Here is a 22,817-nt window from a genome sequence, read left to right as displayed (position 1 = left end):
TTTTATAATCTAACAATACACAGCTTTAATATTTTTTCAACCTTTAGACTAAAATCCTTTTTTTATTCTTCGTAAAATCAGTTATTCTCAAGTTCTTCATCGTTATGATAAATTAATTTAATCTAGTTAACCTCATTTTCAATCCATCGTCTTTCAACCTCAACTCAATTCTTGATAGAAAATCTTAAAAAAATTTACATATAAAAAAAAAAAAAAAAAAAACTCTCATCATTTTATGCTTCAAAAATCTTATTTTGTTTTTTTAGGTTTGAAGCCTAAAGTAGATTAATGACCTAGGCTAAAATATTTTACTTGAGTGGTTGAAGATGATTTCTTTTAGGAAGAAAAATAAAAAGGGTGTTGGTTTCAGGTTGAATACGAGGGTATTAAAGTCATTTTACATAAAGTCATTTGAAAAAGACTGTGGTGAAATTGTAGGTAAGCGTTCTAGACAATATTTAAAAAATCAGTTTTTGAGCTGAAGACATTGCCTTATTGTCTTAGGTCTTCTTTCACATATTAATCAAACAATGACAAAAATGCCCTTTTCTTGACTCTACATCTGTAGCGACCATACGGGTGTAGCGAGACAATGAGTTCTTGTTCTCCACCAGGCCATAGCTCATATTACATTGACCCTCGTCTCCTCCTTCCTATCGAGACCCCCATCTCCTGCACCTGCTAAGCAATCTATTTCATGTTCCACTGCCAAGGCATCTCTATCTCCATTTATAGGAATCAATGGGAGAGTGGCAAATTGTTCCATTGGACTGTTGACCGTCATCGTAAGAAACACTTTTTTTTTATAATGAAGGATATCCAGGCCAGTTTGCGCGCACCAGACTAGTCCCTACGCCCCGCACTCAGGCTATACCCCACTACGTGGAGTGGTGCGTGGCCACCAAATTTTTTTTATGGATAGTGGGATTTGAAGAGCAGATTCTTTAGCCCCAAGTTATTACCATCGTAAGAAACACTTTTTGAATTTCCTCTCTCAAAACCTTCAATAAAAAATTCTTGAATTTTCTCTTTAATACCAGTCATCTTCAAATTCTTCAACATTAATGGTTAATTATAGTTTGCCCCCACTACAAGAAAATCTTGGTGACGCCTTTGATGAAAGGCATAATTTTATAACTCGTCCGAGATGGCCTAGACGAGTCATGTTGAAATCCAAGTTGACTCAGTCCCATATTTTCAACTATTATTAATTATAAAAAAAGCTTCTCAACTATTATTTAAAAAAAAGAAGACTTATTTACCGAAAATGTTCTGTACTGACTTTCTAAGTGCTTTCCAATGTGTAATGTCCCAATAAATAAGATGATTTGACCACATTTTTTGGCAAAGCATTCTTGAAAATATCAGTAGATTATTAAAAACAATTTTTTTTTTTTTTTTTTAATACCGATTTTGTAAATAATTTGGATTGTGTTTGTGATGTGAAATAATTAATATTTTTATTGATTTAAATTCTTGTAATCCACATGAAATTTAACTTTCGTGACTGAGCATCTAGGAAGTCATCTTAATTATAAAAATAAAAAATATATATAAAAATAAAAATGAAAAAAATTAAATCCATTTAAATGATTTGATTTGTATGAGATCAGTTAAAATGATATGCAGGGAAAGATGTCGAGATAGCTAGCTCTAAAACCATGATTAGATTAGGGGTTGTTACAATCCAACGGATAGCCGATAGGAATCGAAACCTATTTGGATCGGATTGGTGGGTATCATGAATCCGAATCAATTTATTTTCTCTATTTTTTTATTTTATTTTATTTGGATGGTTGAAATCTTCTCCATATGTTAAAGTTCACTTATAGTACAATTCTTTAAGTTGTCATATAAGCTATGAATTAAACTTTACAATGAATCACCTCTCCTATTACTTCTTAAATAGAAAAATTTATATTTTTGATTTTTTTTCAACTCTTATTTTAATTAAATAAATTTTAATCATGTTATTTCTACTTTTTCATATCGTGTGTTGTGTTCGTGAAAGTAAAACAAGTTTTACAGTATAAAATTCTACAATCACTCGGGGCTCGAGGTATGATTTTTTTTTTTCTTCTTCATTTGTTTTAATGGAAACCGTTGGGTACACATCGTTCTTTGGTGATTCCGTTTCCATGAGTTGAAACCATAAGTACCATCACCCAAAAAAACATGATGATTCTGGTTCTAAGTACATTTGGAACCTGACTCGAACGTAGGTCCCACAATCTTGAAATGGCCTTGTGGGGACAAATTTCAATAATTTTTTTCTTCTTCTATTATAATGAGGAAGGCGGAATAGAAGTGATTTGACATTAAAATTAGGAATCTCACAAATGCCCCCACATGTGCATTTAATCTTATAATTATCAAGGTTATTTTAGTCAAAATGAATAAATTTGAATCCGACCACACCTACAATCAAATTAGTTTTCTAAAATTATAAAATTATCCTTGTACCAGATTAATACAATTAAAATGATATAAAAAGACCCTTATAATACAATGCCGGTTTGCCAATGTCGCATACTACTAGTGATCCATTAACATCTATGACATACTTTGTAGTAGGGGTGCAACTTGGTCCGGTTCAAACCAAGAATCAAATCAAACTGATAGTTTTGGGGTGGTTTGGAACAAGTTGCGATTCGATTTTAGATTACAAAAATGGTGAACCGATCAATTTGATTCGGTTTTCGGATTAAGCTTGTATAAAATCGAATCAAACCGAGAACCGAATCCCTATGCAATAAATAAATATATTTGTATATAATAATTATTTTAAGAGTTAGTACATAGATTAGTGATCTTTTATGGATAAACTAACGACTTTTTATAGATAGATTTGTGATTTATTATATGAAATTTTTTGTTTATTCTTTAATTAAAAAATATTACTTATAATTTATAAAATATTTGCAATCCGTGGAATCGAACCGAACCAAACCAACTTTGGTTTGGTTTTGATTCTTATTTAGTAGAACCAACCTATGTCGGTTCGATTCCAATTTGACCTCAAACCAAACCGAACCGAACCAAGTTGCACCCCTACTTTGTAGGGCAAGAAATGACAAAGTATGCTTACTTTAATTGGTTGGAATGGGGTACGATCCGCATAGTTTTGAATTATCTCATTTTTGTTCAACTTAGATGAATGATCACCATTGGGTACAGTGCCGGGGCACTATTTACGTTTGGGCTTTTATGGGCCGGGCCCTAATGGGGTTGTTTACGTTTGGGCTTTGGCATTAGACATATGAACATCATTGCTTATGTCTTATACCAAATATTAGGGGCCAGAAACATATGAATTATATTTTGTCATTCTACTCTATCTAGAGTTATATGTCAAGGCATGTGTCTTGGATTATATTCCTCTTATTAAAGATTGGGTTGCATGCACTATGAAACCTAAAAACATGAATTTGTGTCATAGTGGATGTAGATGTAGAGCCCAAAATTATAAGAACTCTAAATTTATTTTAGAAAAAATCTTTAAATGTTTGTCGAAGCATTTTTAATTTGGGAGTTTGATAGTTGTTAATTTTTGAAGTTTTGGTCAGATAAAAAATATTTTTATTTTAAATCTAATATAAACTAGTCATGAACCATAGAGGGCTGAGGTGTCATTTGGGCCAATATAGGATTACACATGGCCCAAATGAGGATGTCAATCCAAACTGGTCGTCGATAACTTGAATCTCAACGATTTTTTTTTTTTTTTTAAAATCTAATCGACTGTAACTCTTCCCTCTCACTCTCTTCTTCTCTCTTTATCATTTTTTTTTGTTCTCCTCCTCCTTTGATCTCTCTCTCTTTCTTCTTCTTCTTCGAATGGAGCCATCAGAATCGTTGGAAGGATGACGAGAGTGCTAGGGTTCTCTTCAATCTCTCTCTTCTTCTTTGAATAGAAGAACCACTAGAATCTATGGAGCCATCAGAATCATTGAAAGATTGACAAGCATGCAAGGGTTAACAAATGCACCTTTTGACATGGAATGCCCAAAATAAATTATTAAATTTTAGAGGTGCCCTAAAAATTTGAGGGCCCTTAAAGTTTTTGGACATGTCAATGTAATTTTCCTTAATCTATTTACAAGAAAAAAAAAGAATTTAAATCCATTTACCAACTAAGAGAAATAAACTTACACACTTGAGGCATTTATAGTACTCACAAAATTGAATAGAGATTTAGATTTGTCATTTTGAATTTCATGTGCTAAGCTGATGAACCAATGATAGGCCGTCAATAAATTTTATTATATACCTCGAGATTCATAAAATAAGATCATAAATGATTTTATTGATTTTGATGAAAATGGTAATACAGATCTTAGTACACTTTATTAACGGACTGTTATCCTTTGATTAACAGCCAAGTACAAAATGATAATGGTGACGTGTCTATAATTTTTTTCTCTCCGGGTTTTGCGTTTGATTGGTTGATTTGGTGGTGGTTTTTTATTCATGATTTTTTTGTAAAGAGGTTTCTTTATATTTTCTTCTATCTAGATTTCATGTTTGACCAATTGAGAAAAAGTTATTATCTTTCGAAAAAGGGTTTTTAGGCTTGATCTTCTTTATAATTGGAGTCTGAGTCTTTTTAGAAGAACTTTGCTTCGTCTTTGGAGGAGAGTTTGAGAGTTAATTCTTCTCTACAGAGAGAACTTATATTTTTTTGAGAAGAAGTGATTTTGATCATTTTCAAGTGAGGGAGGCTTTGATATGTACAGACTTATAATAATTTAGTTTTCCAACTATACCTTGACTTAATAATCTTTGATTAATTGGTCTAAAGGTTAAGTTCATCCTGTTTATATTTTTAGGTGTAAAGCCCAATAATTAATGTGGATCACTTGAATTTGTTTGGACCACGGGTTTTATCTGCAAAAATTCATAATCCAATATTTAGAAGGCCTATTCTTACTGAAGAGACCCAATTTGATTGTGCAAGTCTATTTATATCTCTTAGGGACTATTATTTTGATTTATAAAATTTGTGAGGAACTTCTTAAGTTTTTTGTTATGTCTATAACTATGTGCATTGAAAAAAATAAGAGTGTAGAAAAGAAAATCTAGGAACGATTAAATGCTTGGATTTTTTTTTAATACATGTGGTGGCCTGTCATTGGTTCATCAGCTTAGCATGTAAAATTCAAAAACAGCAAATCAGAATCAAGGATCCACCAATCACATGAGCCCCGACATGTATTGCATGGCACCACCAATTTACAAAATTACCCTCATTATGCTTGACATAGCACGTGCTAAAGAGTATGTGAGCACCGTTACAAGAAATTCCCCTAGCCAAAAATCACTTTTATAATGGTGCACCATTAAAAATTCCAAATAAAAGCATAATTGTTTTATAGGTACCATTACAGAATGTTTTCTCAAGACATGTTACAATCTTAAATCCATGTCTGCGACGTGAACACTCCAAAGCTACAAGATCTTGGTTATAAAATTGAGGCCACAACATTTTTTGGTGGGCCCTTACTTCCAAATGGCATATTTTAAGGACCAAATTAAGTAAGCAAAAAATTTATTCAATCCGTATAGTTTCTTAACAAATTTGCTTGGTCCACATTATCCAAATTACCAGAAAAATCTAACATATATGGGCCTCTTGTTTGTTGTCTGTTGATGTCGTCTTCCTATAACTTTTTCTCGCTGCTCTCAATGGAGGGTCCTCTTATGTCTCAACAGGTCGATAAAGATGTAACGACAATGATTATTAACTGTTATAAGGGTCGTTATCTATGAAGAGTGGGGGTGGGGTCTATGATGCAGATTGCTGTTACAAACACAATAATTCCACATTTGGAAAGCTCCATTAATACTACATTACCAATTCCAAACTCAGATAAAAGAGGAGGGGTGTATTGGGCTTAGACGTTTGACACATTGCAAAGCAACTTTGAGGCCGTGGTGCACGTGCCAACTAGCTTAGTTGGTGAAGTTCATGGGTAGTGATACAATAGACATGGGTTCAAATCCCGTCAGCATCGAGTCACTGAACTTATTAAAAATAGGCTTACCAATCTTTAAAAAAGAAGAGAGAAGGGTTGTTTTAAATTGGTAGTTGATGTAAAATTACATTGGTACCTAATCTAAATCCTGATAAGATATTTCGACTTAACTTTAAGCAAAGTAGAATAAAAGAACACGATTTATTTAGCTGACCCCAAATTTATGGGATAGGGGTTTTAGTATTATTATTATTATTGTTGTCGTCGTCGTCATCGTCTCAAACACATAGGGCCAAGGTTATTATCAAGCTTTTGAATACTTTTAGGGTTTAGTGAGTTGTGATAAAAAATGGGTGTAGTTCAAATTCAACTAAAATTGAAGATAACTGCATTAAAAGCTAGTAGAGATCACCAGCATCACCCATCTCTGTTTCATGACATTGTTTCATTAGATTATTGTATGAATTGGTGCCACCCCCACCCCCACCCCCACCCTCACCCCCACAATGTTCTCCAAACAAGGAAAGATGAAATTGTTGCCTTATCATGGAAGGGCCCCAAAAATGGAAAGAATCTTTCACTGCCACCATCTTCATTAAAAAAAAAGTATAAATCCAATATTATTCAATAATGATAAATTTATGTTGCACTTTCATTAGGAGTTTATCTTCCAAAAATGAAGTCATATTTTTATGCCTCGTATGTCTTTTACTTGAACGACTATCCATGTTATTACGGACCAAAATGGAATGAATATTTCTATTATCTCTCATAAGTTAGATCAAAATATGATTAATAATCAAAGAAAATAAACAAATATTTGAATCAATTGGATGGCCAAATTCACCCCATTGTGAATCACTAAAATTTCTGGGTAGGCCACAAGTGGAATAACTGGCTATAGTCGCTTATGCCATGGTTGGTTATTGACCATAGCTGACTCCCCCAAGTGGCATGCCCAAAAAGTGTGGTTAGGGTGGCGAACTTGGCTCTTTTACCAATAACACATTGTGCTACGAGTCAACGATAATTATATGTGTTTCACAAATCATTTAAACCTGAGCGGTGACTAACTGACGCTCTCGACGTGGCATGTGAATAGAATCATTAATCTTTTTCTTCGGGATACAAGAAAAAAGATTTATGATTCTATTCACATGCTATGTCAAAAGTGTCAGTAAGAGCATCAATTTATCATTAGTCTGTAAACCTAGATACAAATTCCTAAATTTATGTGAGGTGAAATTTAACCCACTCTGAGAATATTGAACGCAATGTTTGCACACACGAGAAAATTGAAGGCCCGTACTTTTGGGTACTGAGCTCACCATCTATTTTACAATATTCTATCGCTTTGCCTAGTAGCACAACACTTATATTTCCTCACAATTATATTTTCACAATGAGTCTTGATTATATGACTTGCCAGGTGGCATACTCAAATGACTCCATGACGTGGACAAGTTCAGGAATGGTAGATCTGTACTTCTTGAGAGACATGATTCTCCTAGGATACACTTTTTTTTTTAAAGGGGAAGTGCAATCGTGTATCCTGAGACATACATATCTACGATATCTGAACTTTTCCACATCATGGAGTCAATTGAGTATGCCACGTGGCAAGTCATATTATCACGACACTTTCACAATTTAAGGATTCTGTTTTGTTGTTTGTATATAATTGCCTAAAGAAATAACGGGCATAAGAAATGATCCCTATCTATGCATAAAGGTACACTTTTGGTAAATGCCCAAGAAATGTACAAAATGAGAAACTTTATCATAAGTCATTTGCCGTTCCACACACACCCAAGGAAATTTTTTTTCCTCAAGAGTTATGCTCACAAAAATCTAGGATGCCCCATGTGTACTGAATGACATTCCTAATTTATAAAAGTACCCTTCTTAATTACAAAACTACCATTGCAATGAGGAGTTTGTGAGTAAAAAAATAACTCCACACCCAACTATTTGGAGTTAATTTAAGCAAACAAACAAAACAACCTTACTTGTAACCATAATTTCACGTATGAAGAATCACCTAAAAATTCATCTAAGTGAATTTCAATGTGATTTAGTTTAAAACTCGAAAAAGTGTTGATTCATTGAGTCAACTTGCATCAAAATATTATCAATCGACTTGGATTAATACATACATGCAAAAATATTTCCCATTATTACAACAAATCCTTCCAAAGCATAGAACTCACACTTATAACTAGTGCTTGAGGTGTGAATGAACTCCCTCTAAAATATGTAATAATACTCTAGTTACCACTGAGAGATAATCAAATTGAAACAAGGAAGATTAATAAAAAATCTCGGATATGTGGGTCTACTAATTTTACTAACAAATGGATGATTATTAAATTAGATCGAAAGTCTATTTATGTCATATTTAATTTTTTTTTTCAAATATGTCAATTAATATCTTAAAATTTTGATTATTTATATCTATTGATTCATCTAAGTCAATTTGCAAGGTTAACAAAATTTGGAGTTTGGACTAATTTTTTGAGTTATGTTAAAGTGACCTTAGTGGGGGACACACGATGACACCTTGACGTGGTGGTGTGCACACACTCGTAAATTCATTTTATTCGTATCTCAGAGAAAATACATCTATGAGCATACAAGCCACCACGTCAAGATGTCCCTTATGTCCCCTTACCAAGATCATTCGTATCTTTGAGAAAGTTAAGAAGAATAAAAATTTGAAGATTTCCTGAAAACTTCAAATAATTACGATTACGTCATCGAATAAAATCTACAAAATGGTGTAGTTTAATTGTTTTTTATTTTAATCACGGGTGCACGTTAGCAAAGACCACAGATGAGACGATTTCAAATCAAAGTTAATTAAAGCAGAAGCCGAAACGCTAAGTATGGAATAAAGAGAGAGAGAGAGAAAACAAAAAGGGAAAGAAAACAGAGCTAACTGTCGGTTTGATAAAAATTTGATTATTATTATTATTTTTTTCTAGAAATTTGATTGTGTTCGTGTCTCTTCCATTATAAAGCAACAGTAACAACACCTGTTGAGATACGGGGTGGGGTGTCTACGGTCTCCATCTCATTCACTATTAATTTGATCTTATATTTCCAATATTAACGAATCAAAATTCGAACCCCACCACACAGGCGATACCGACATCAACCGAATTCTCGGGCTTTAGTTTCTTTTTTTTTTACATTCGATTTGGGAATTCGAAGACAATTGGCAAAATAAATCTTTTTTTTTTTCTTAATGGGGGTGATACTGATAAAGATAGATCAAGAAAGCAAGAACTAGTAGTGGGTCGTGTCGTTTTTGCTCTCTCTTTATGTTATTAGGATTTTGATTCCTGAAAGTTGAAAATTTGGAGAGAATTTGAGGAGATTGGAGATGGGTAATCCTTGATTTTTGAACTTTTCGGTCTTTGCAGAGGAGTTTATGTGATCCAGAGAAGGAAAAAAAAGCAGGATTTGGATTTGTTATTTTGTTTTTTTGGAGGGAGAGAGAGAAGTGGACATTTAGGCGATCTTAAGGGGAATTAACGATGGGTTTTTTAAGTACTATAATGGGTTTTTGTGGATTTGGGATGGGGATCTCCATTGGTCTTGTAATTGGATATTATATCTTCATATACTTACAGCCCACTCATGTTAAGGTCTGTTTTTTCTCCCTTTTGGTTGTTGTTTTTATGTCCATTTCTATCATATTTATCCTGAATTGAGTATAATTTTATGTATGCATTTTTTATTCTATATATCTTGTTTTAGCTTAAATATTGAGATGAAAACGGTTTCAATTTTAACGATTTAATTGGAGCTTTTATTTGAAGTTTTTGAACTAGTTAGTTGTCTGCTTGCTTAGGATCTGATATAATGATGTTGGGCCACAACTCTGAATTTGAAGAAAGAATTGTTATTAAAGAACAACTTTGTTTGATATGATGGACCACTTTTGTTATTTTGATAAACAGTATCAATTTGTTATTGTAGTAGTGTCAAGTATGTTACATAGATTTGAAAGGGACGTTGTACCCTTGTCAGATACTTCTCTTTTTAAGTCTAAAATCTATACCCTTGCCGCTTGTCTGTTGTACCCAGGTAACTAGTATTTGCTGTAACAAAAGATGGTGAGTTGCGCTTGTCAAAGTTTTAGATTCAGGAGAGCCTTTGTAGTAGGTGATGGAGCATTTCAAGCCAAACTTGCTTGATAATCTTGATTTAAAAAAAAAAAAAAAAAAAAAAATCACATTTGGGAGGTTCCTAGTCCCAAATGAGTATTTGTTACAAGGTTGGGGATTAAACACATGAACAGTTGGCTAGGGATCATACTCATAACTTTTGAGGTCACAATTTTGATCCCATAAAAGAAAACAATATAGAATGAAAAGGAAGATTGTATTGTAGGGTGTCTGAGACTGCAGATTATTGTCTCCTACTAGTATTTATGGTGGAAGGTTTAATTCTCTCTTCTGCTTCTCTGTTGAAAAACTTGTCTTTCAAAATGTTAATGGTGTCTCTGTGGAGGAGGGATATTTTGTGTTTTATCACAAAGAGTTTGTTTTTTTTTTTTTTTTTTATGGAAATATTTGCATAGATGTTTAAAGAAATAATGCAAATTGTGGATTTTTGACAGATAGAAACCTTCATCTAGAGGTCCCTTGTATTCAAAACTATAGGCTTTCTCGAATTGGAAATCTGAAACTGTAGACACTAGTTGACTTATTTTGATGGTTGCATTAGGGGTGGTCAGTTGTGTGATTTGTTTCTTGGTGTTGAGTAGTTCATGATTGAATATGTTAAAGTTTCCCTTTTGTTATTAATTCAGTTTGTGCGCTATACTGAATCTTTTCTATTATATAAAGCATCTGAAGATTGGGTGCCACCTATTCCCTGGATAAATTATTAACTTATTTTGTTTATTGCTCTCATTGGCTTCCTTCCTTAAGTGTTTATGTATTTAGGAATGTGTATTTCTCAATGTTATATACTCCGACGATAATTTTCTTGCACCTAAGTAAATGGGAACAGTTGCCCTATGTTTGCATAGGATTCTTCACGACACATTTTTTGGAGTTTGGACTAGTGGAGTGTTATTTTGACCAATTTACCTGGTCCTCGGAGCTCAAATATGGTTGGCTATTTTGGGATTCTTTTGAATTATTTCCTTTTAAATTTTTTTTTTGATTTTGGGCTGTATTAATGTGTATCTTCAATTTGTATTATTTTTCCATAACTTTCTCTCCCCTCCTTTCCTCTTTGGGAAGCATGGCTTACATATCAAAGTTAAAAGTACAAAAAAGAAAATAAATTTAACTGGCGTATCTGTGAATAGGCTGCCAACATTCATTTATGTGTGCTTTGTTAAAAAAAATTAAAAATAAAAATAAAATATCATTTATGTGTGTTTTCATTGACCTTGATTGTTGGTTTATTCAGAATCCTGCAATTCGTCCACTGGTTGAGCAAGACTCAAAATCTTTGCAGCGCTTACTTCCTGAGATACCCTTTTGGGTGAAAAATCCAGACTATGATCGTGTATGTTATTAATGTAGAGAAATATTTATTCCTAATTGTATTTTCCGTTTCCTGATGTCTTATTGTAATTTCTAACGACCAATTTCTTATTGTTTTATTTTATTAAAGATTGACTGGCTAAACAAGTTTATAGAATATATGTGGCCTTATCTGGATAAGGTATGTGCGTGTTCAATCGTATTTGAATATTTGATAATGACCTGTGTGTTGTCGCATGCCTTTATTATATTGATGATTTATGCTTTAAGTTCCTTATATAGGCAATTTGCAAGACTGCAAAGAATATTGCAAAACCCATTATCGCTGAGCAAATTCCAAAATATAAGATCGATTCTGTTGAATTCGAAGAACTTACTTTAGGCTCCTTACCGCCAACTGTTCAAGGTTAGTTTGGTACACCTTCTCAATGATATTTGTTCTGTGAGGTTTAGTTCTTTGACTTAACTTAAGAGGACATGGATAAAAGCTGCTTTTCTGTTTCTTCTGTACACTTAGTGCAAAGCTAACTTTATAGAAATTATCTCTCTCAATACATGGAATAAACTGTATGGATGTGTTGGCCTATTGAATTTGTGTGTTTCAGTGTGTTTGACACTACGTATCAGGCCAATGCAAACATATTTATGCATGTGTTTGCTACATGGTTTAGAATTATTTTCGGTCATCAACAATAAACATCAATGATCATTATTTTAGGCAAAATGTCTCTAGGCGTGGTCTTTTGTGGTGGGTAGTGCTGCGATGGAAACTTATCTAAAATGACTTAAACAAATAAATACTTTTTTTGTTTGTTTGTTTGTTTTAATTTATCATTCTGGACTGAGCAGAAGTCATGCAAATCTTGTTTATTTTGCGACTGGTTGGAGATCTCATGATTAAAGAATGATCAATACATATAAAAAGAAACGACCCTGCTGATGATTAATAAATCTAGTATAAGTTTTTTGTTCTTAACTGGAATCAAACTCAATACTTAAAAATTCCTTTTGTTAGAAATTTTCCAGGTTGTTAGATATATTCTGTTAAGGCAAAAAAAAAAAAAAAAGGATGATTACAATCTACCAATCAGTTCAATTTTTGGTGGGACCCCTGCATGAGTACAGGCCTTACTTCTTGAACGTTTAGTTGCCCTGCTATATTATTAGTAGGGCTACCTTCCAGTATATGGAACCTTAGATCTCCTTTTTTGTTATTTCAATATTCTACCTTCATGCCTATTTTTTTTATTTGATTTGATCTTCTATGTTACAGAATTTCTGTAGAACATGTTCCTAATACTTTCGAAGTCCTTAAAAAATTAATATTTTAATCTTTTCCAGGAATGAAAGTCTTCGATACAGGTGAGAAGGAGGTGATTATGGAACCCTCCTTAAAATGGGCAGGAAATCCTAATGTTATTGTTGCTGTGAAAGCATTTGGTTTGAAAGCAACTGTGCAGGTTATTGATTTATTTGATTGTTCACGAAGAAAGTTAAGAGTACTCATATTTGCCAAAAATTGTGGTTGGGAATTTGAAGATACTAATTCTAATGGTTTTGAAGTCCTTAACCAATTTTTTTTCCCTTAAAAGAGAAGCTTTGGCTGTTTTAATGCTTGGTATTGCTTTTGCTAGAGAATTTCAGTTGGTGGATTTGCAAGTCTTTGCTGCACCACGTATTACCCTGAAGCCATTGGTTCCAAGTTTTCCTTGTTTTGCCAAAATTCTTGTCTCTCTCTTGGAGAAGGTATGTGATTATTTGGTAAATTCTACTCGGGCTGATTATGTTTTAAGAAATACTCAAAATTATCTTAGGTAATGGTAATTTTTTTTAATGGCAAAAGATGTGGGTGGGTGTGTTGGGTTGGGGGGGGGGGGGGTTATCATCCTCGCTGGCGCTGTGCTACAAGCCCTATGTGAATGGTTCCAACCAAGGATTCTCCCACCTACACTCAACACCCCCCCTCCTTTCTCCCCCTCCAAAAAAAAAAAAAAACACCAGAAGAAATGTTGTTGAATGAGCATTACCATGTGATACGTGAACCTCTTTTTTTCTACATGGTTCAGCATATTTTGTGAGTGTCCACGGAAATCTATTATTAGACGATTAGGATTGTCTGTTAGCTTAATTTTTTGCCTAGAAAATCTCATTGCTGGGTTCGTTAAATGGTGATTTTCCAACCCCTAGCTTGGTTATTTGTTTTTGTTATCTACAGTTTGTATGAACAACATCTCTTTCTCTCTCTCTCTCTCTCTATATATATATATATGTGTGTGTGTGTGTGTGTGTGTATTTATTTGCCTTTGGTTTTGCAGCCACATGTTGACTTTGGATTAAAGCTTCTAGGGGCAGATATTATGTCAATTCCTGGTCTGTACAGATTTGTGCAGGTTTGTTGCCCCCCTTTTGCTATTTATGAATTTTTTTAAACTGATATTATTTCATTTGGGCAAGGGGATGGGGTGGTGGAGCGAGCTCATTTAATATAGATCTTGGAAATGCTCTCTTTTATCTTGAGTTCCTCACCCTCGAGCAGCTTCATTGTATCTTTCTATTTATGTCAATACTCCAAAGCCACATTGGAGTTTTCTCTTATTGCACCTTCTCTTGGCCAGCAATATGTTGTTGGAGAAGATTGTGAAGTTTTCTTAGTTTCCGAAAGTTCCCCTTTGTATGCCTTTCTCCCGATGTAAATGCGTGGTTCTAATAATTCAGTATTTTGTTACCTATCACAGGAGGTGGAAAGAATGATGTTGATCTTGTAACATCTACGGAGTACAAATTAAATTACTCATGCTAGACTTCAATGTGATGTGACTGAAACTAAATATGTGTTGTTTGTGTTACATCGTCTATGTAGCTGCCTATGCATAAAAGGAAATGGTTCAATGCCATCTTTTGGATGGACTATAGCTTGAAAAACTTTTCTTAGTTTAATCTGAATGTTGGCATTACATACATAGCAAACTATGATCTAGGAATCCTAGTAGTGCCAGATTTAGATTTCTTTTTGGCGAACTGCCCAATAATAAAAATCCAAATCTTTTTGGAAGTAGGGTATATGTACCACATATAACCTTCAGGGGAGAACACTTTTCTTCCTTTCATGCAAAATATGCTCCTGCTTTTCTCTTTATTCTTTGATTTTCTTTCAGTCTCTTGGAGGCTTAGACAGTGTTTTCCTGCAGGAGCTTATCAAGGATCAGATTGCGAATATGTACCTGTGGCCCAAAACCCTAGAAGTACCAATATTGGATCCTTCAAAGTAATTTATTTGCTATTTGCTTCGCTTTTTGATTCTTATTACTTGACTACAGCCTTTTGATTAAGTTCTTTGCCATTGAAATTTGCAGAGCCGAGAGGAGGCCTGTCGGCATTCTCCATGTTAAAGTGTTGCAGGCAATGAATCTGAAAAAGAAAGATCTTATGGGGGCATCAGATCCTTATGTGAAATTAAAGGTCACCGACGATAAACTATCGAAGAAGACAACTGTCAAGCATAGAAATCTAAACCCTGAATGGAATGAGGAATTTAATCTGGTTGTTAAAGACCCAGAGTCTCAAGCCTTAGAGCTTGATGTTTATGATTGGGAACAAGTATGTTTTACTCTATATCCACCTTGAAATTGTATTTCCAACTTATCAGTGTTTCATTTTATATATTTCTGTGTCCTTAGGTTGGCAAACATGACAAGATGGGGATGAATGTCATTCCTTTGAAAGATCTCCCCCCCGACGAACCAAAAGTTATGACTCTTAATCTGTTAAAAAACATGGATCCTAATGACGCTCAAAATGAGAAGTCACGTGGGCAGCTCATTGTGCAATTGACATATAAGCCTTTTAAGGAGGAGGATATACCAAGAGATTTTGAAGATTCAAATAATGTACAAAAGGCTCCTGAAGGAACACCTGCTGGTGGAGGTTTGCTTGTTGTTATAGTTCATGAAGCTGAAGATGTTGAAGGAAAGTACCACACAAATCCATTTGTACGGATTCTTTTTAGAGGGGAGGAAAGAAAAACTAAGGTAAATCATAAGCTATCTAGTAACACAACAAAATTTTCATTTTTTTCCTTCTTGGAAAGTTCTTTATTTAATCAATAGTTGTTACCACATATTTTCCAATTTTGCAGATTTTTTTATTATTATTTCAAATGTTAAAACTGTTGAAACCCTGCTCATAGCCTGGTTTCTACTAACTGAGAAAAGAAAGAAAACTTTCCACTTGTGTGAGAAAAATCAAATGAAACAAGTTCATTGATGCTTTTAAAAGAATTCCTCTCCTCTTCAATATTCTGTTTCTTGTCTCTACCATTGTGGCCTTATGGTTCTTTGGTTTCTGCCCATTTCCTTCAATATTCATAAAGGAACTTGAAGGAACTAATACTTTTGATGTCATTCCTAATTCTTGCAAAGCATGAATTCTACAACTTTTAGCTTCTCGTGAAAATGTTTCTACTGGATTTGATACTATGCAATACAGATCCTGTTTAAATTCGATGATCGTGATATTGTGAAGGATTGAGCGATCATGTTTTCTTGTGGTACAGCGTGTTAAGAAAAACAGAAATCCAAGGTGGGAAGAGGAATTCACATTTATGCTGGGGGAGCCACCCATAAATGAAAAACTACATGTAGAGGTCGTGAGTTCCTCATCGAGGATGGGCATACTGCATCCTAAGGTACCTTTTTGTATCCTGTAAACACTTATTTTGATGCTGACCAAGGAGGGTATATGTAGAAAACTGAAATAACAGCATATGGTATGGGTTGGTTGATAATAGATTTGAGACTGAACCTGTGCAGTGTGAGCTTTATTCCGGTTTTTTAAACTTACATGCATAGTTCTGGTTAGATCTAGTAGTGTCAACTTATTTGCTTGTGCTAGTCGATACCCAATGACCATTCAACAAGGACGGGCACTTTTAGGAATTTTTTGTTGTTGTTTTGGACACATCAACTGATGGACACACCCAAAGAATTGATTGGTCATTGAAAATTTTTAAGGCATGGGCCCATAATCCAGTTGATATTGCAATGTACAACTTCAAAACGTGAGTTCAAGCCCAACCTACAGCTCTGCCACCAACCACCACCTACTATCCCACACACAAAAGAAATGTTCCAACTTGTAAGTTAGTGTCACCCTTTTATTTTAAGGATTTACTATAAACAAATATTTTTTGATGTACAACCATATTTGATATTATGAATCTACTTTACTGTTTGAGTGATAGTGTGTTTGCCTAGGAGATTTTGATGTTTTGGCTACTTGGAAGAAAAATCTTTTTGGTATGAAAGGGATTTTGTGGAAGATGGGGCCTTGTTGAGTGTGCTGGGGGTTTTGAAAGAATGAAACAATTGAATTTTGGAAGATCATAGCCAGACACCACTTGTTGGTCCCTCACTTTGATGGACTTTAACGGATTATTACATGAACAATTGGAATATTGTTTTCCATGTCTCCGGGAACACGAATAAAATGGCCTTTTGTTTTACATTTTTTTTTAATGTTTCAGGGAACCACTCTTCCCTTATATAGTGATCCACATGTATGAACAAGACTCCTTTTTGGGTTCTCCAAAAGGTCATGTCAAACACCTCATACTCGTGTCGGACCCTGACACATGTCTGTGGCCCTGTTATTTCTGCTATGATTATCCCTTTTTTTCCGATAATATATGCATTTGAGGTAGATCCAACTTGAACAACACAACGGTTTTTTTGGGTGATATTTTCCTATTTTGCTAGTGTGGGTATTTTAGATTTTCTTTCATATCATTAGTAGTTTTGCATTTGCTCTAATTCATAAGAAAGAGCTAGGCTCTTCATCTTCTCTTTAGTTTCATCTCGTTTTGTAATTTTGCCTATATTACCTGCTCTAGAATAGCGCGGTCACGATTTTGACTTGGGGCCACTTAGTATTTCATTATTAGAAGACGGATCCATCAACTTCTTTGAGATACACTTTTGCTGTACTTTTTCCGAGTGTCAAATTAGTTATGTTCTTTTGTCTTTTTGGTTGCTTTTGTCATTAGTGATTGAAGCTGTTGTACTTTCATCTTCTTCTCAATCAGGAAAGTCTGGGCTATGTTGATATCAATCTCTCGGACGCTGTCCACAACAAACGGATCAATGAGAAGTACCATCTCATTGACTCAAAAAATGGGCGTATTCAAATCGAGCTACAATGGAGGACCTCATCTTGAGGTTACTAATTGTTATCCTGGTTTGAATATATGTTTCAAGTATCAGGTGATGCATGATAGAGAAGACATTTACTTGGCTTTTTTTTTTTTCAGTTTCAGACAAAATCAAATCGGTCGTTGTGCATGGCAGTCATGACTATATGTATATTTTTTTAAAACCATTCTCCGTATTTTTAAGATTGTATTTTGTTGTCTCATTTATGTCTATATATATTTTGAGTACCAAGATTTGGTTTTGCTTGCTAGCATTGCATCTACCCAGTCGAGATCTGGTCCAAATGCATGTCAGTTTGGGGCATCCCAGGCCCATCTAAAGGTTAACCATGGGCCCAAAAACTTCAGCCAAAAATATAATATCATTAATACTTACAGCTGATGGTGGTTATTAAGCATTTCTGATCAAAGAAATTACAATGGCAATTTGCTCTCGTTGAATTTTTTTAATGGGCTTGTAGAACTATGTTTAGGCCCAAATATTTATCAGGATTGAGGTACCTAGGCCCATCTAGAGGTTCACAACTGGCCCAAAAAATTCAGCCTAATGTAATATCATCAATACTTTAAGCATTTCTGATCAAGGACATCACAAAGATAATATTCTTCACTCTCTCTGTAGTAGACCCCATGATCTCACAGAATTTTTGAAATAATTGATCCATAATTTCTTCCCCGAAATGATTTTGTAACATGGGCTCTTGCACAGCTCTGATCGCCTTCGCCACAAGCAACTTGATTGCAAACTTATCATGACCATTATCCTCAGTAATACCTCCATTTGAATCTATCACAACGATCTCGAATCGATCAAGAACAAAGGACCCTTCTTTTTGTATCTCAGATTTGATTTCTTCTGGGGAAGGATCATAGTAGGGTGCATTGAATGTATCCACCTTCTTCTCTTCAAGAAGACCCTGAAATCATAAAGAGTTGGATTCAATTTTATAAAATTAATTGGGACTAGTTTTGTTTTTAAACACATTCCCAATGTGATTACCTCTTTAACTAAGTCCTTAAGTGCTTGTGCTAAGAGCTCCCACAAGAAACAACTTTCATTTGAAGATGGGTCTGCAGTTCTCCTGCCTCGAAACGTCAACACCATTCGCCCTCCACGGACCATTTCTTCGGATCGTGATTTGAGAAATAGAGAGAAATCTTTGCGAAATTGCATTAAATAAGCGGTTGATACAGCAGGAGGGCTTGTTTTAGAAATGTAGATCTTCCCCTTGTTCAGTGGTGAATTTTCATGATCATTCAGCCCTGGTGGAACCTACAATGGACTTCTAATTAACATAGCATTTACATATTGCCACACCAACTATTTTTTTTATCACACCAAACAATGATTTAAATATGGTGTAAGGTTCAGAGACCATTCTAGTTTTTAGTTACAATGCACCTTTTCATTGTTTCTCCCAAGAAGTTCTTGGAAATGGGTTGCTACTTGGCTAAGAACAGCTTTTTAAGCATTTTTTTTAGTTGCCACAAGTTTAGCCCAAGGACCCTTAGTGAGGGTGAAATCCTTACTAACTTAGTAAGGCTAGTCGGACTGAAAAAGAGTCACGCTGAAGTGACTTGGCAGGACACTGCATTCCACGCTGACTGACGTTGTGATATGTACGGAATTAAAGATGCTTTTCTTTTGTGCACACCTCCACATCAGTGCAGCATTGAAGACAGTGTTGTAAGAGGTCATTTTAGTATTTTCCTAAAAACAAAAAAAAAAAAAAAATTCTACATACAAAGACGGATGTTTGGGAGTGCAAGAATAACATTATCCTAGATAACCTTGATCCAGGGTGAAAGCTTATCCATTATTTGGATAAAATCAAGGATAACTAGTAATACCAAACATATGTAATAAAAAAAAAATACAACACTTGAATTGAAGAAGAATTTTTAAAATAAACGAACCTGAGAAAGCCAATGGAGGCTAAAAGAAGAGTGCACGAAGTGTAAGCTGTTGCTTGGGAAAAGCCTCCCATAAAAAGAACCAGGAACTCCTGCAAACAAACACGGCCCGAACTTCTCTCCTTTCTCTTCTCTAAGTTTCTCATGAAATGCTGGCAAAGATTTGAATACAGTGTTGAAATCATTCCCAGGAAGATCATTCAAGAACACTTGAAACTCTGGGGATGAGTGATCTAGCTCACGACATTTTCTATCAATGATGTTCATGATCTCGGAGGTTACAAGCAAGGCGTTTGGTCCCGTCGAACAACCCAAATCCGCAATCCCAATGCTCTTAGGGAAGGTGTTGCAGTAGATAGCCAATATGGCTTCCTCTATTATGGGCTTGACCATGGATATTATCTTATTCTAATAATTAAAAAAAAAATAAAATTATATATAAGAACGTAGTATAACATATTAATAATAGAATAATTAATGATAACTTTAGGCATAGTTGAATGGAGGAACAATATTCATTTATGATTAAGATTTTATGTCAAGCCTTTTGTTAAAAACCTTAGTGTATCAAAACAGGTGGTTGTGCCAAGGCCTCGAATAAAGGACGAAGACTACGTCAGATTGACAGTAATAGACGAGGATGATGATTTAGTTAATTTATTGTATCAAAGTCAATCAGCACTTATCATCCTCAAAGATTTAGGTTTGGCTACACACTACATGTATTCTATATTTCCATTTTAGTCTTTCTAGAGTCAGTCACATTTTCTAAAAAATGTTTATATCTACTTTCACTATCTCTGTATAGTCATTAAACTCTAAACACCAAGGACGGATTTACAGTGGGGGCAGTTGCACCCACAAGACTCTAAACACCAATATCTCCAAGACATGGATCCCCACTCCAAGGTTTGATTAGCACTGACTTCTGATCAAAATATGAGAACTTGTCAGAAACAATTGTGAAAACTTATGCATATAGATTAGTGATTGATTTTTTATTTTTTTTTGAAAACAATGTTAACATTTTGTATAAATGGTAGGGGATAGTACTTTTTGTCAATGTAAATTATTGGAGATACATATAGTAGAAGTTGATTTTTGTAGATTTTATAAAATAAAATTTAATAAGTTCTTAGTTGCCCCCATGGAGACAAAATCCCAGCTGCGCCTCTGCTAAACACTGTATCGTTTAAGATCAATATCAAGAGATGGGTAGTAGATCAGGTGCAATAACTTTTCAAGTCCAAGAGCAACTTTATAAGAATGGCAACCATTTGATCTGTTGAGATTTTTACCTGAGTTGATGGAAATGAACACTGGATATGGCGATATATGATGAGTAGATCAAAATTTGTTTCTAGGAGATGTTTTTAATGGAACCCATTTAAATGATGAATTTGTAGAGAGTAGAAACTAACCTGTACTGCAGAGTTCTTTGCATAGCTAGTCTCTCCATCACCACCATTCATGTGGAGAACTTGCTCCACTTTCATGGTGTTGGTTCCTCCATTCTTGTGCCTCTCTTCCATCTCTCTCTCCTCTCTCTCTCTCTCTCTCTCTCTCTCTCTCTCTCTCACACACACACACACACACACACACACACACAGATACAAACAGTTGCACTGTGAATTGTGTTATTATTTACGCTAAACAACATTCCCAAGTTGTGACCCAAAACTGTAAATAATAACCAAATAAAATAAATAAAGAAATCAAGTATGGGACAGAGACAGACTAGGGATAAATTTTTTTCTGGATGGCCAGTCCAAACTCCAAACCTCTTGTATGAACAACACTTTTTATCTTAAATGCTGACATGGTCAAGAAGACATGTGGATGGTGCCCAATAAAACTTTGCCACGTCATAAAGTGGTGATATTGCATTTCTTTCAAGAAGAAATTTTTATTTTGCTCACAACTCATAGAATCCGGGATCCACCACAATCACATGAGCCCACGTGTATTGAATGCATCACAATTTTACAAAACTACCGTCACTAGAATTGACGTGGCACACACAGCAGAGTCTGTGAGCACTGTGATTGTAAGCAAAGATTCTCTCCCTTCAAGAATCCTCAAAGCAATGTCTCCTAGTGCTCAACATCTCCAATAGTGTGTTGGTGTCAGGTTCTCGCAGAGAGGAAGAGTGCTGATTTTCTTACTCAACCAGACATAATAACTCCAAAACTCACTGACGTAACATGTGTAATAATTGTAGATTTTTTTATTAGGATATAAAAATGTATTGTATATTTCGAGGAAAAAATCTACGATTTTTACCATGCCACGTCAGTGAATTTTTTAGTTCTTCTGTATGATTGAGTTAGAAAATTATTCCACTAAAGGGAAATATACTGTGTACTTGTGTACCATCGTTCTAAATAATTGGAAGGCCGTTCTACCTGTGGGCCCTACTCCAAATCAATCAAGCCAACCAATCATGATCATGAGAATTTCTACTAATGAGTTGTGAATAAACTGACACCCCCCTCTTACATACACCCTATCACAGAACTTATATCATTTACCTCGGGATACACTATGATTCTCAGATGGGACATATGTCACAGAGGAGTCAGAAAATCATTACACATATAAGTTGTAGAGTTATTAATTTTTTACGCTCCCTCTCTCTCACACATGCCCCCTGATGTAGTATTGTACATCTTCATAAATATATGCATTTGTGTATCTCGAGAAAAAGAATCAATGATTCTAATACATGCCACGTCAGTGGACGTAATTTTATCATTATTCTAAGTTTTATTTTGAAAAAATAGCGTGTACGAACGTTCTAGACAAATAACATGGTGTGGGGCTCATCAAAGCATCTCCAATTATGTGTCTAGGCATCTTCCACTGATAGGATGCTTGTTCTTACTTAAAGTACCAAATTTATCAGGTTGCCGAGATTCCAAAACATTCAAGGGAAATATATAATAGAGCTGAGGTCCATCATCCTAAATGAGCCCTAGTCTACCTATTGACTCGTGTATGCTCGTTCCCACTGATCTACACATATCTTTGGATGAAAAATTGAATGGATTGCAATTAATATTGTTTGTGGGTCCAAAGTACATGTCATGTTTTGATCCCTGGAGCTTTCCTTCTTCAATCTAATTTGTAATTTGTTAGTTGTAATCTACGCCTTCTTGCTTGAGTCAGTAAGTAGTCAAAAGTTGCCTACTTGCCTCCCATGCCCCCTATTTCTCT

At 34.7% G+C, this 22,817-nt stretch overlaps 2 protein-coding genes across 2 annotated transcripts; one reads left to right on the top strand and one right to left on the bottom strand.

Moving 5' to 3' along the window:
- The first annotated feature begins 8,937 nt into the window (after positions 1-8,937).
- On the top strand, positions 8,938-17,877 carry LOC147407538 (synaptotagmin-2-like). Its single transcript, XM_086436167.1, has 12 exons — positions 8,938-9,625; positions 11,406-11,504; positions 11,613-11,663; positions 11,765-11,888; positions 12,824-12,942; positions 13,127-13,228; positions 13,798-13,872; positions 14,671-14,747; positions 14,836-15,079; positions 15,160-15,510; positions 16,035-16,166; positions 17,562-17,877. Exons 1-12 carry the CDS (start codon positions 9,515-9,517, stop codon positions 17,691-17,693), a joined length of 1,617 nt encoding a protein of 538 aa, XP_086292293.1. The 5' UTR covers positions 8,938-9,514; the 3' UTR covers positions 17,694-17,877.
- A 104-nt stretch (positions 17,878-17,981) lies between these two features.
- Positions 17,982-21,255, bottom strand: LOC147407537 (putative methyltransferase TCM_000168). Its single transcript, XM_086436168.1, has 4 exons — positions 21,023-21,255; positions 19,605-20,009; positions 18,688-18,960; positions 17,982-18,604 (listed from the first exon to the last, which is right to left on the bottom strand). The coding sequence occupies exons 1-4, from the start codon at positions 21,131-21,133 to the stop codon at positions 18,254-18,256; spliced, it is 1,140 nt and encodes a 379-aa protein (XP_086292294.1). The 5' UTR covers positions 21,134-21,255; the 3' UTR covers positions 17,982-18,253.
- Positions 21,256-22,817: the final 1,562 nt, after the last annotated feature.

This window comes from Akebia trifoliata, chromosome 3 (assembly GCF_017979445.1).
Source record: "Akebia trifoliata isolate Shusen 1 chromosome 3, ASM1797944v1, whole genome shotgun sequence".
In the NCBI taxonomy this organism is placed as follows: Eukaryota; Viridiplantae; Streptophyta; class Magnoliopsida; order Ranunculales; family Lardizabalaceae; genus Akebia; species Akebia trifoliata.
Note: the sequence above shows the minus strand (reverse complement) of the source record. Positions and strands in the feature narration are given on the sequence as shown.

What these genes read in the sequence shown, in the direction of transcription:
- LOC147407538 (XM_086436167.1), top strand. Translation starts at nt 9,515, where the DNA reads ATGGGTTTTTTAAGTACTATAATGGGTTTTTGTGGATTTGGGATGGGG. An exon ending in TACAGCCCACTCATGTTAAG is followed by an intron (nt 9,626 to 11,405) that starts GTCTGTTTTTTC and finishes TGGTTTATTCAG; the next exon opens with AATCCTGCAATTCGTCCACT. An exon ending in CCAATATTGGATCCTTCAAA is followed by an intron (nt 14,748 to 14,835) that starts GTAATTTATTTG and finishes TGAAATTTGCAG; the next exon opens with AGCCGAGAGGAGGCCTGTCG.
- LOC147407537 (XM_086436168.1), bottom strand. Translation starts at nt 21,133, where the DNA reads ATGGAAGAGAGGCACAAGAATGGAGGAACCAACACCATGAAAGTGGAG. An exon ending in CAAAGAACTCTGCAGTACAG is followed by an intron (nt 20,010 to 21,022) that starts GTTAGTTTCTAC and finishes TTTAATTATTAG; the next exon opens with AATAAGATAATATCCATGGT. An exon ending in GCCTCCATTGGCTTTCTCAG is followed by an intron (nt 18,961 to 19,604) that starts GTTCGTTTATTT and finishes AGTCCATTGTAG; the next exon opens with GTTCCACCAGGGCTGAATGA.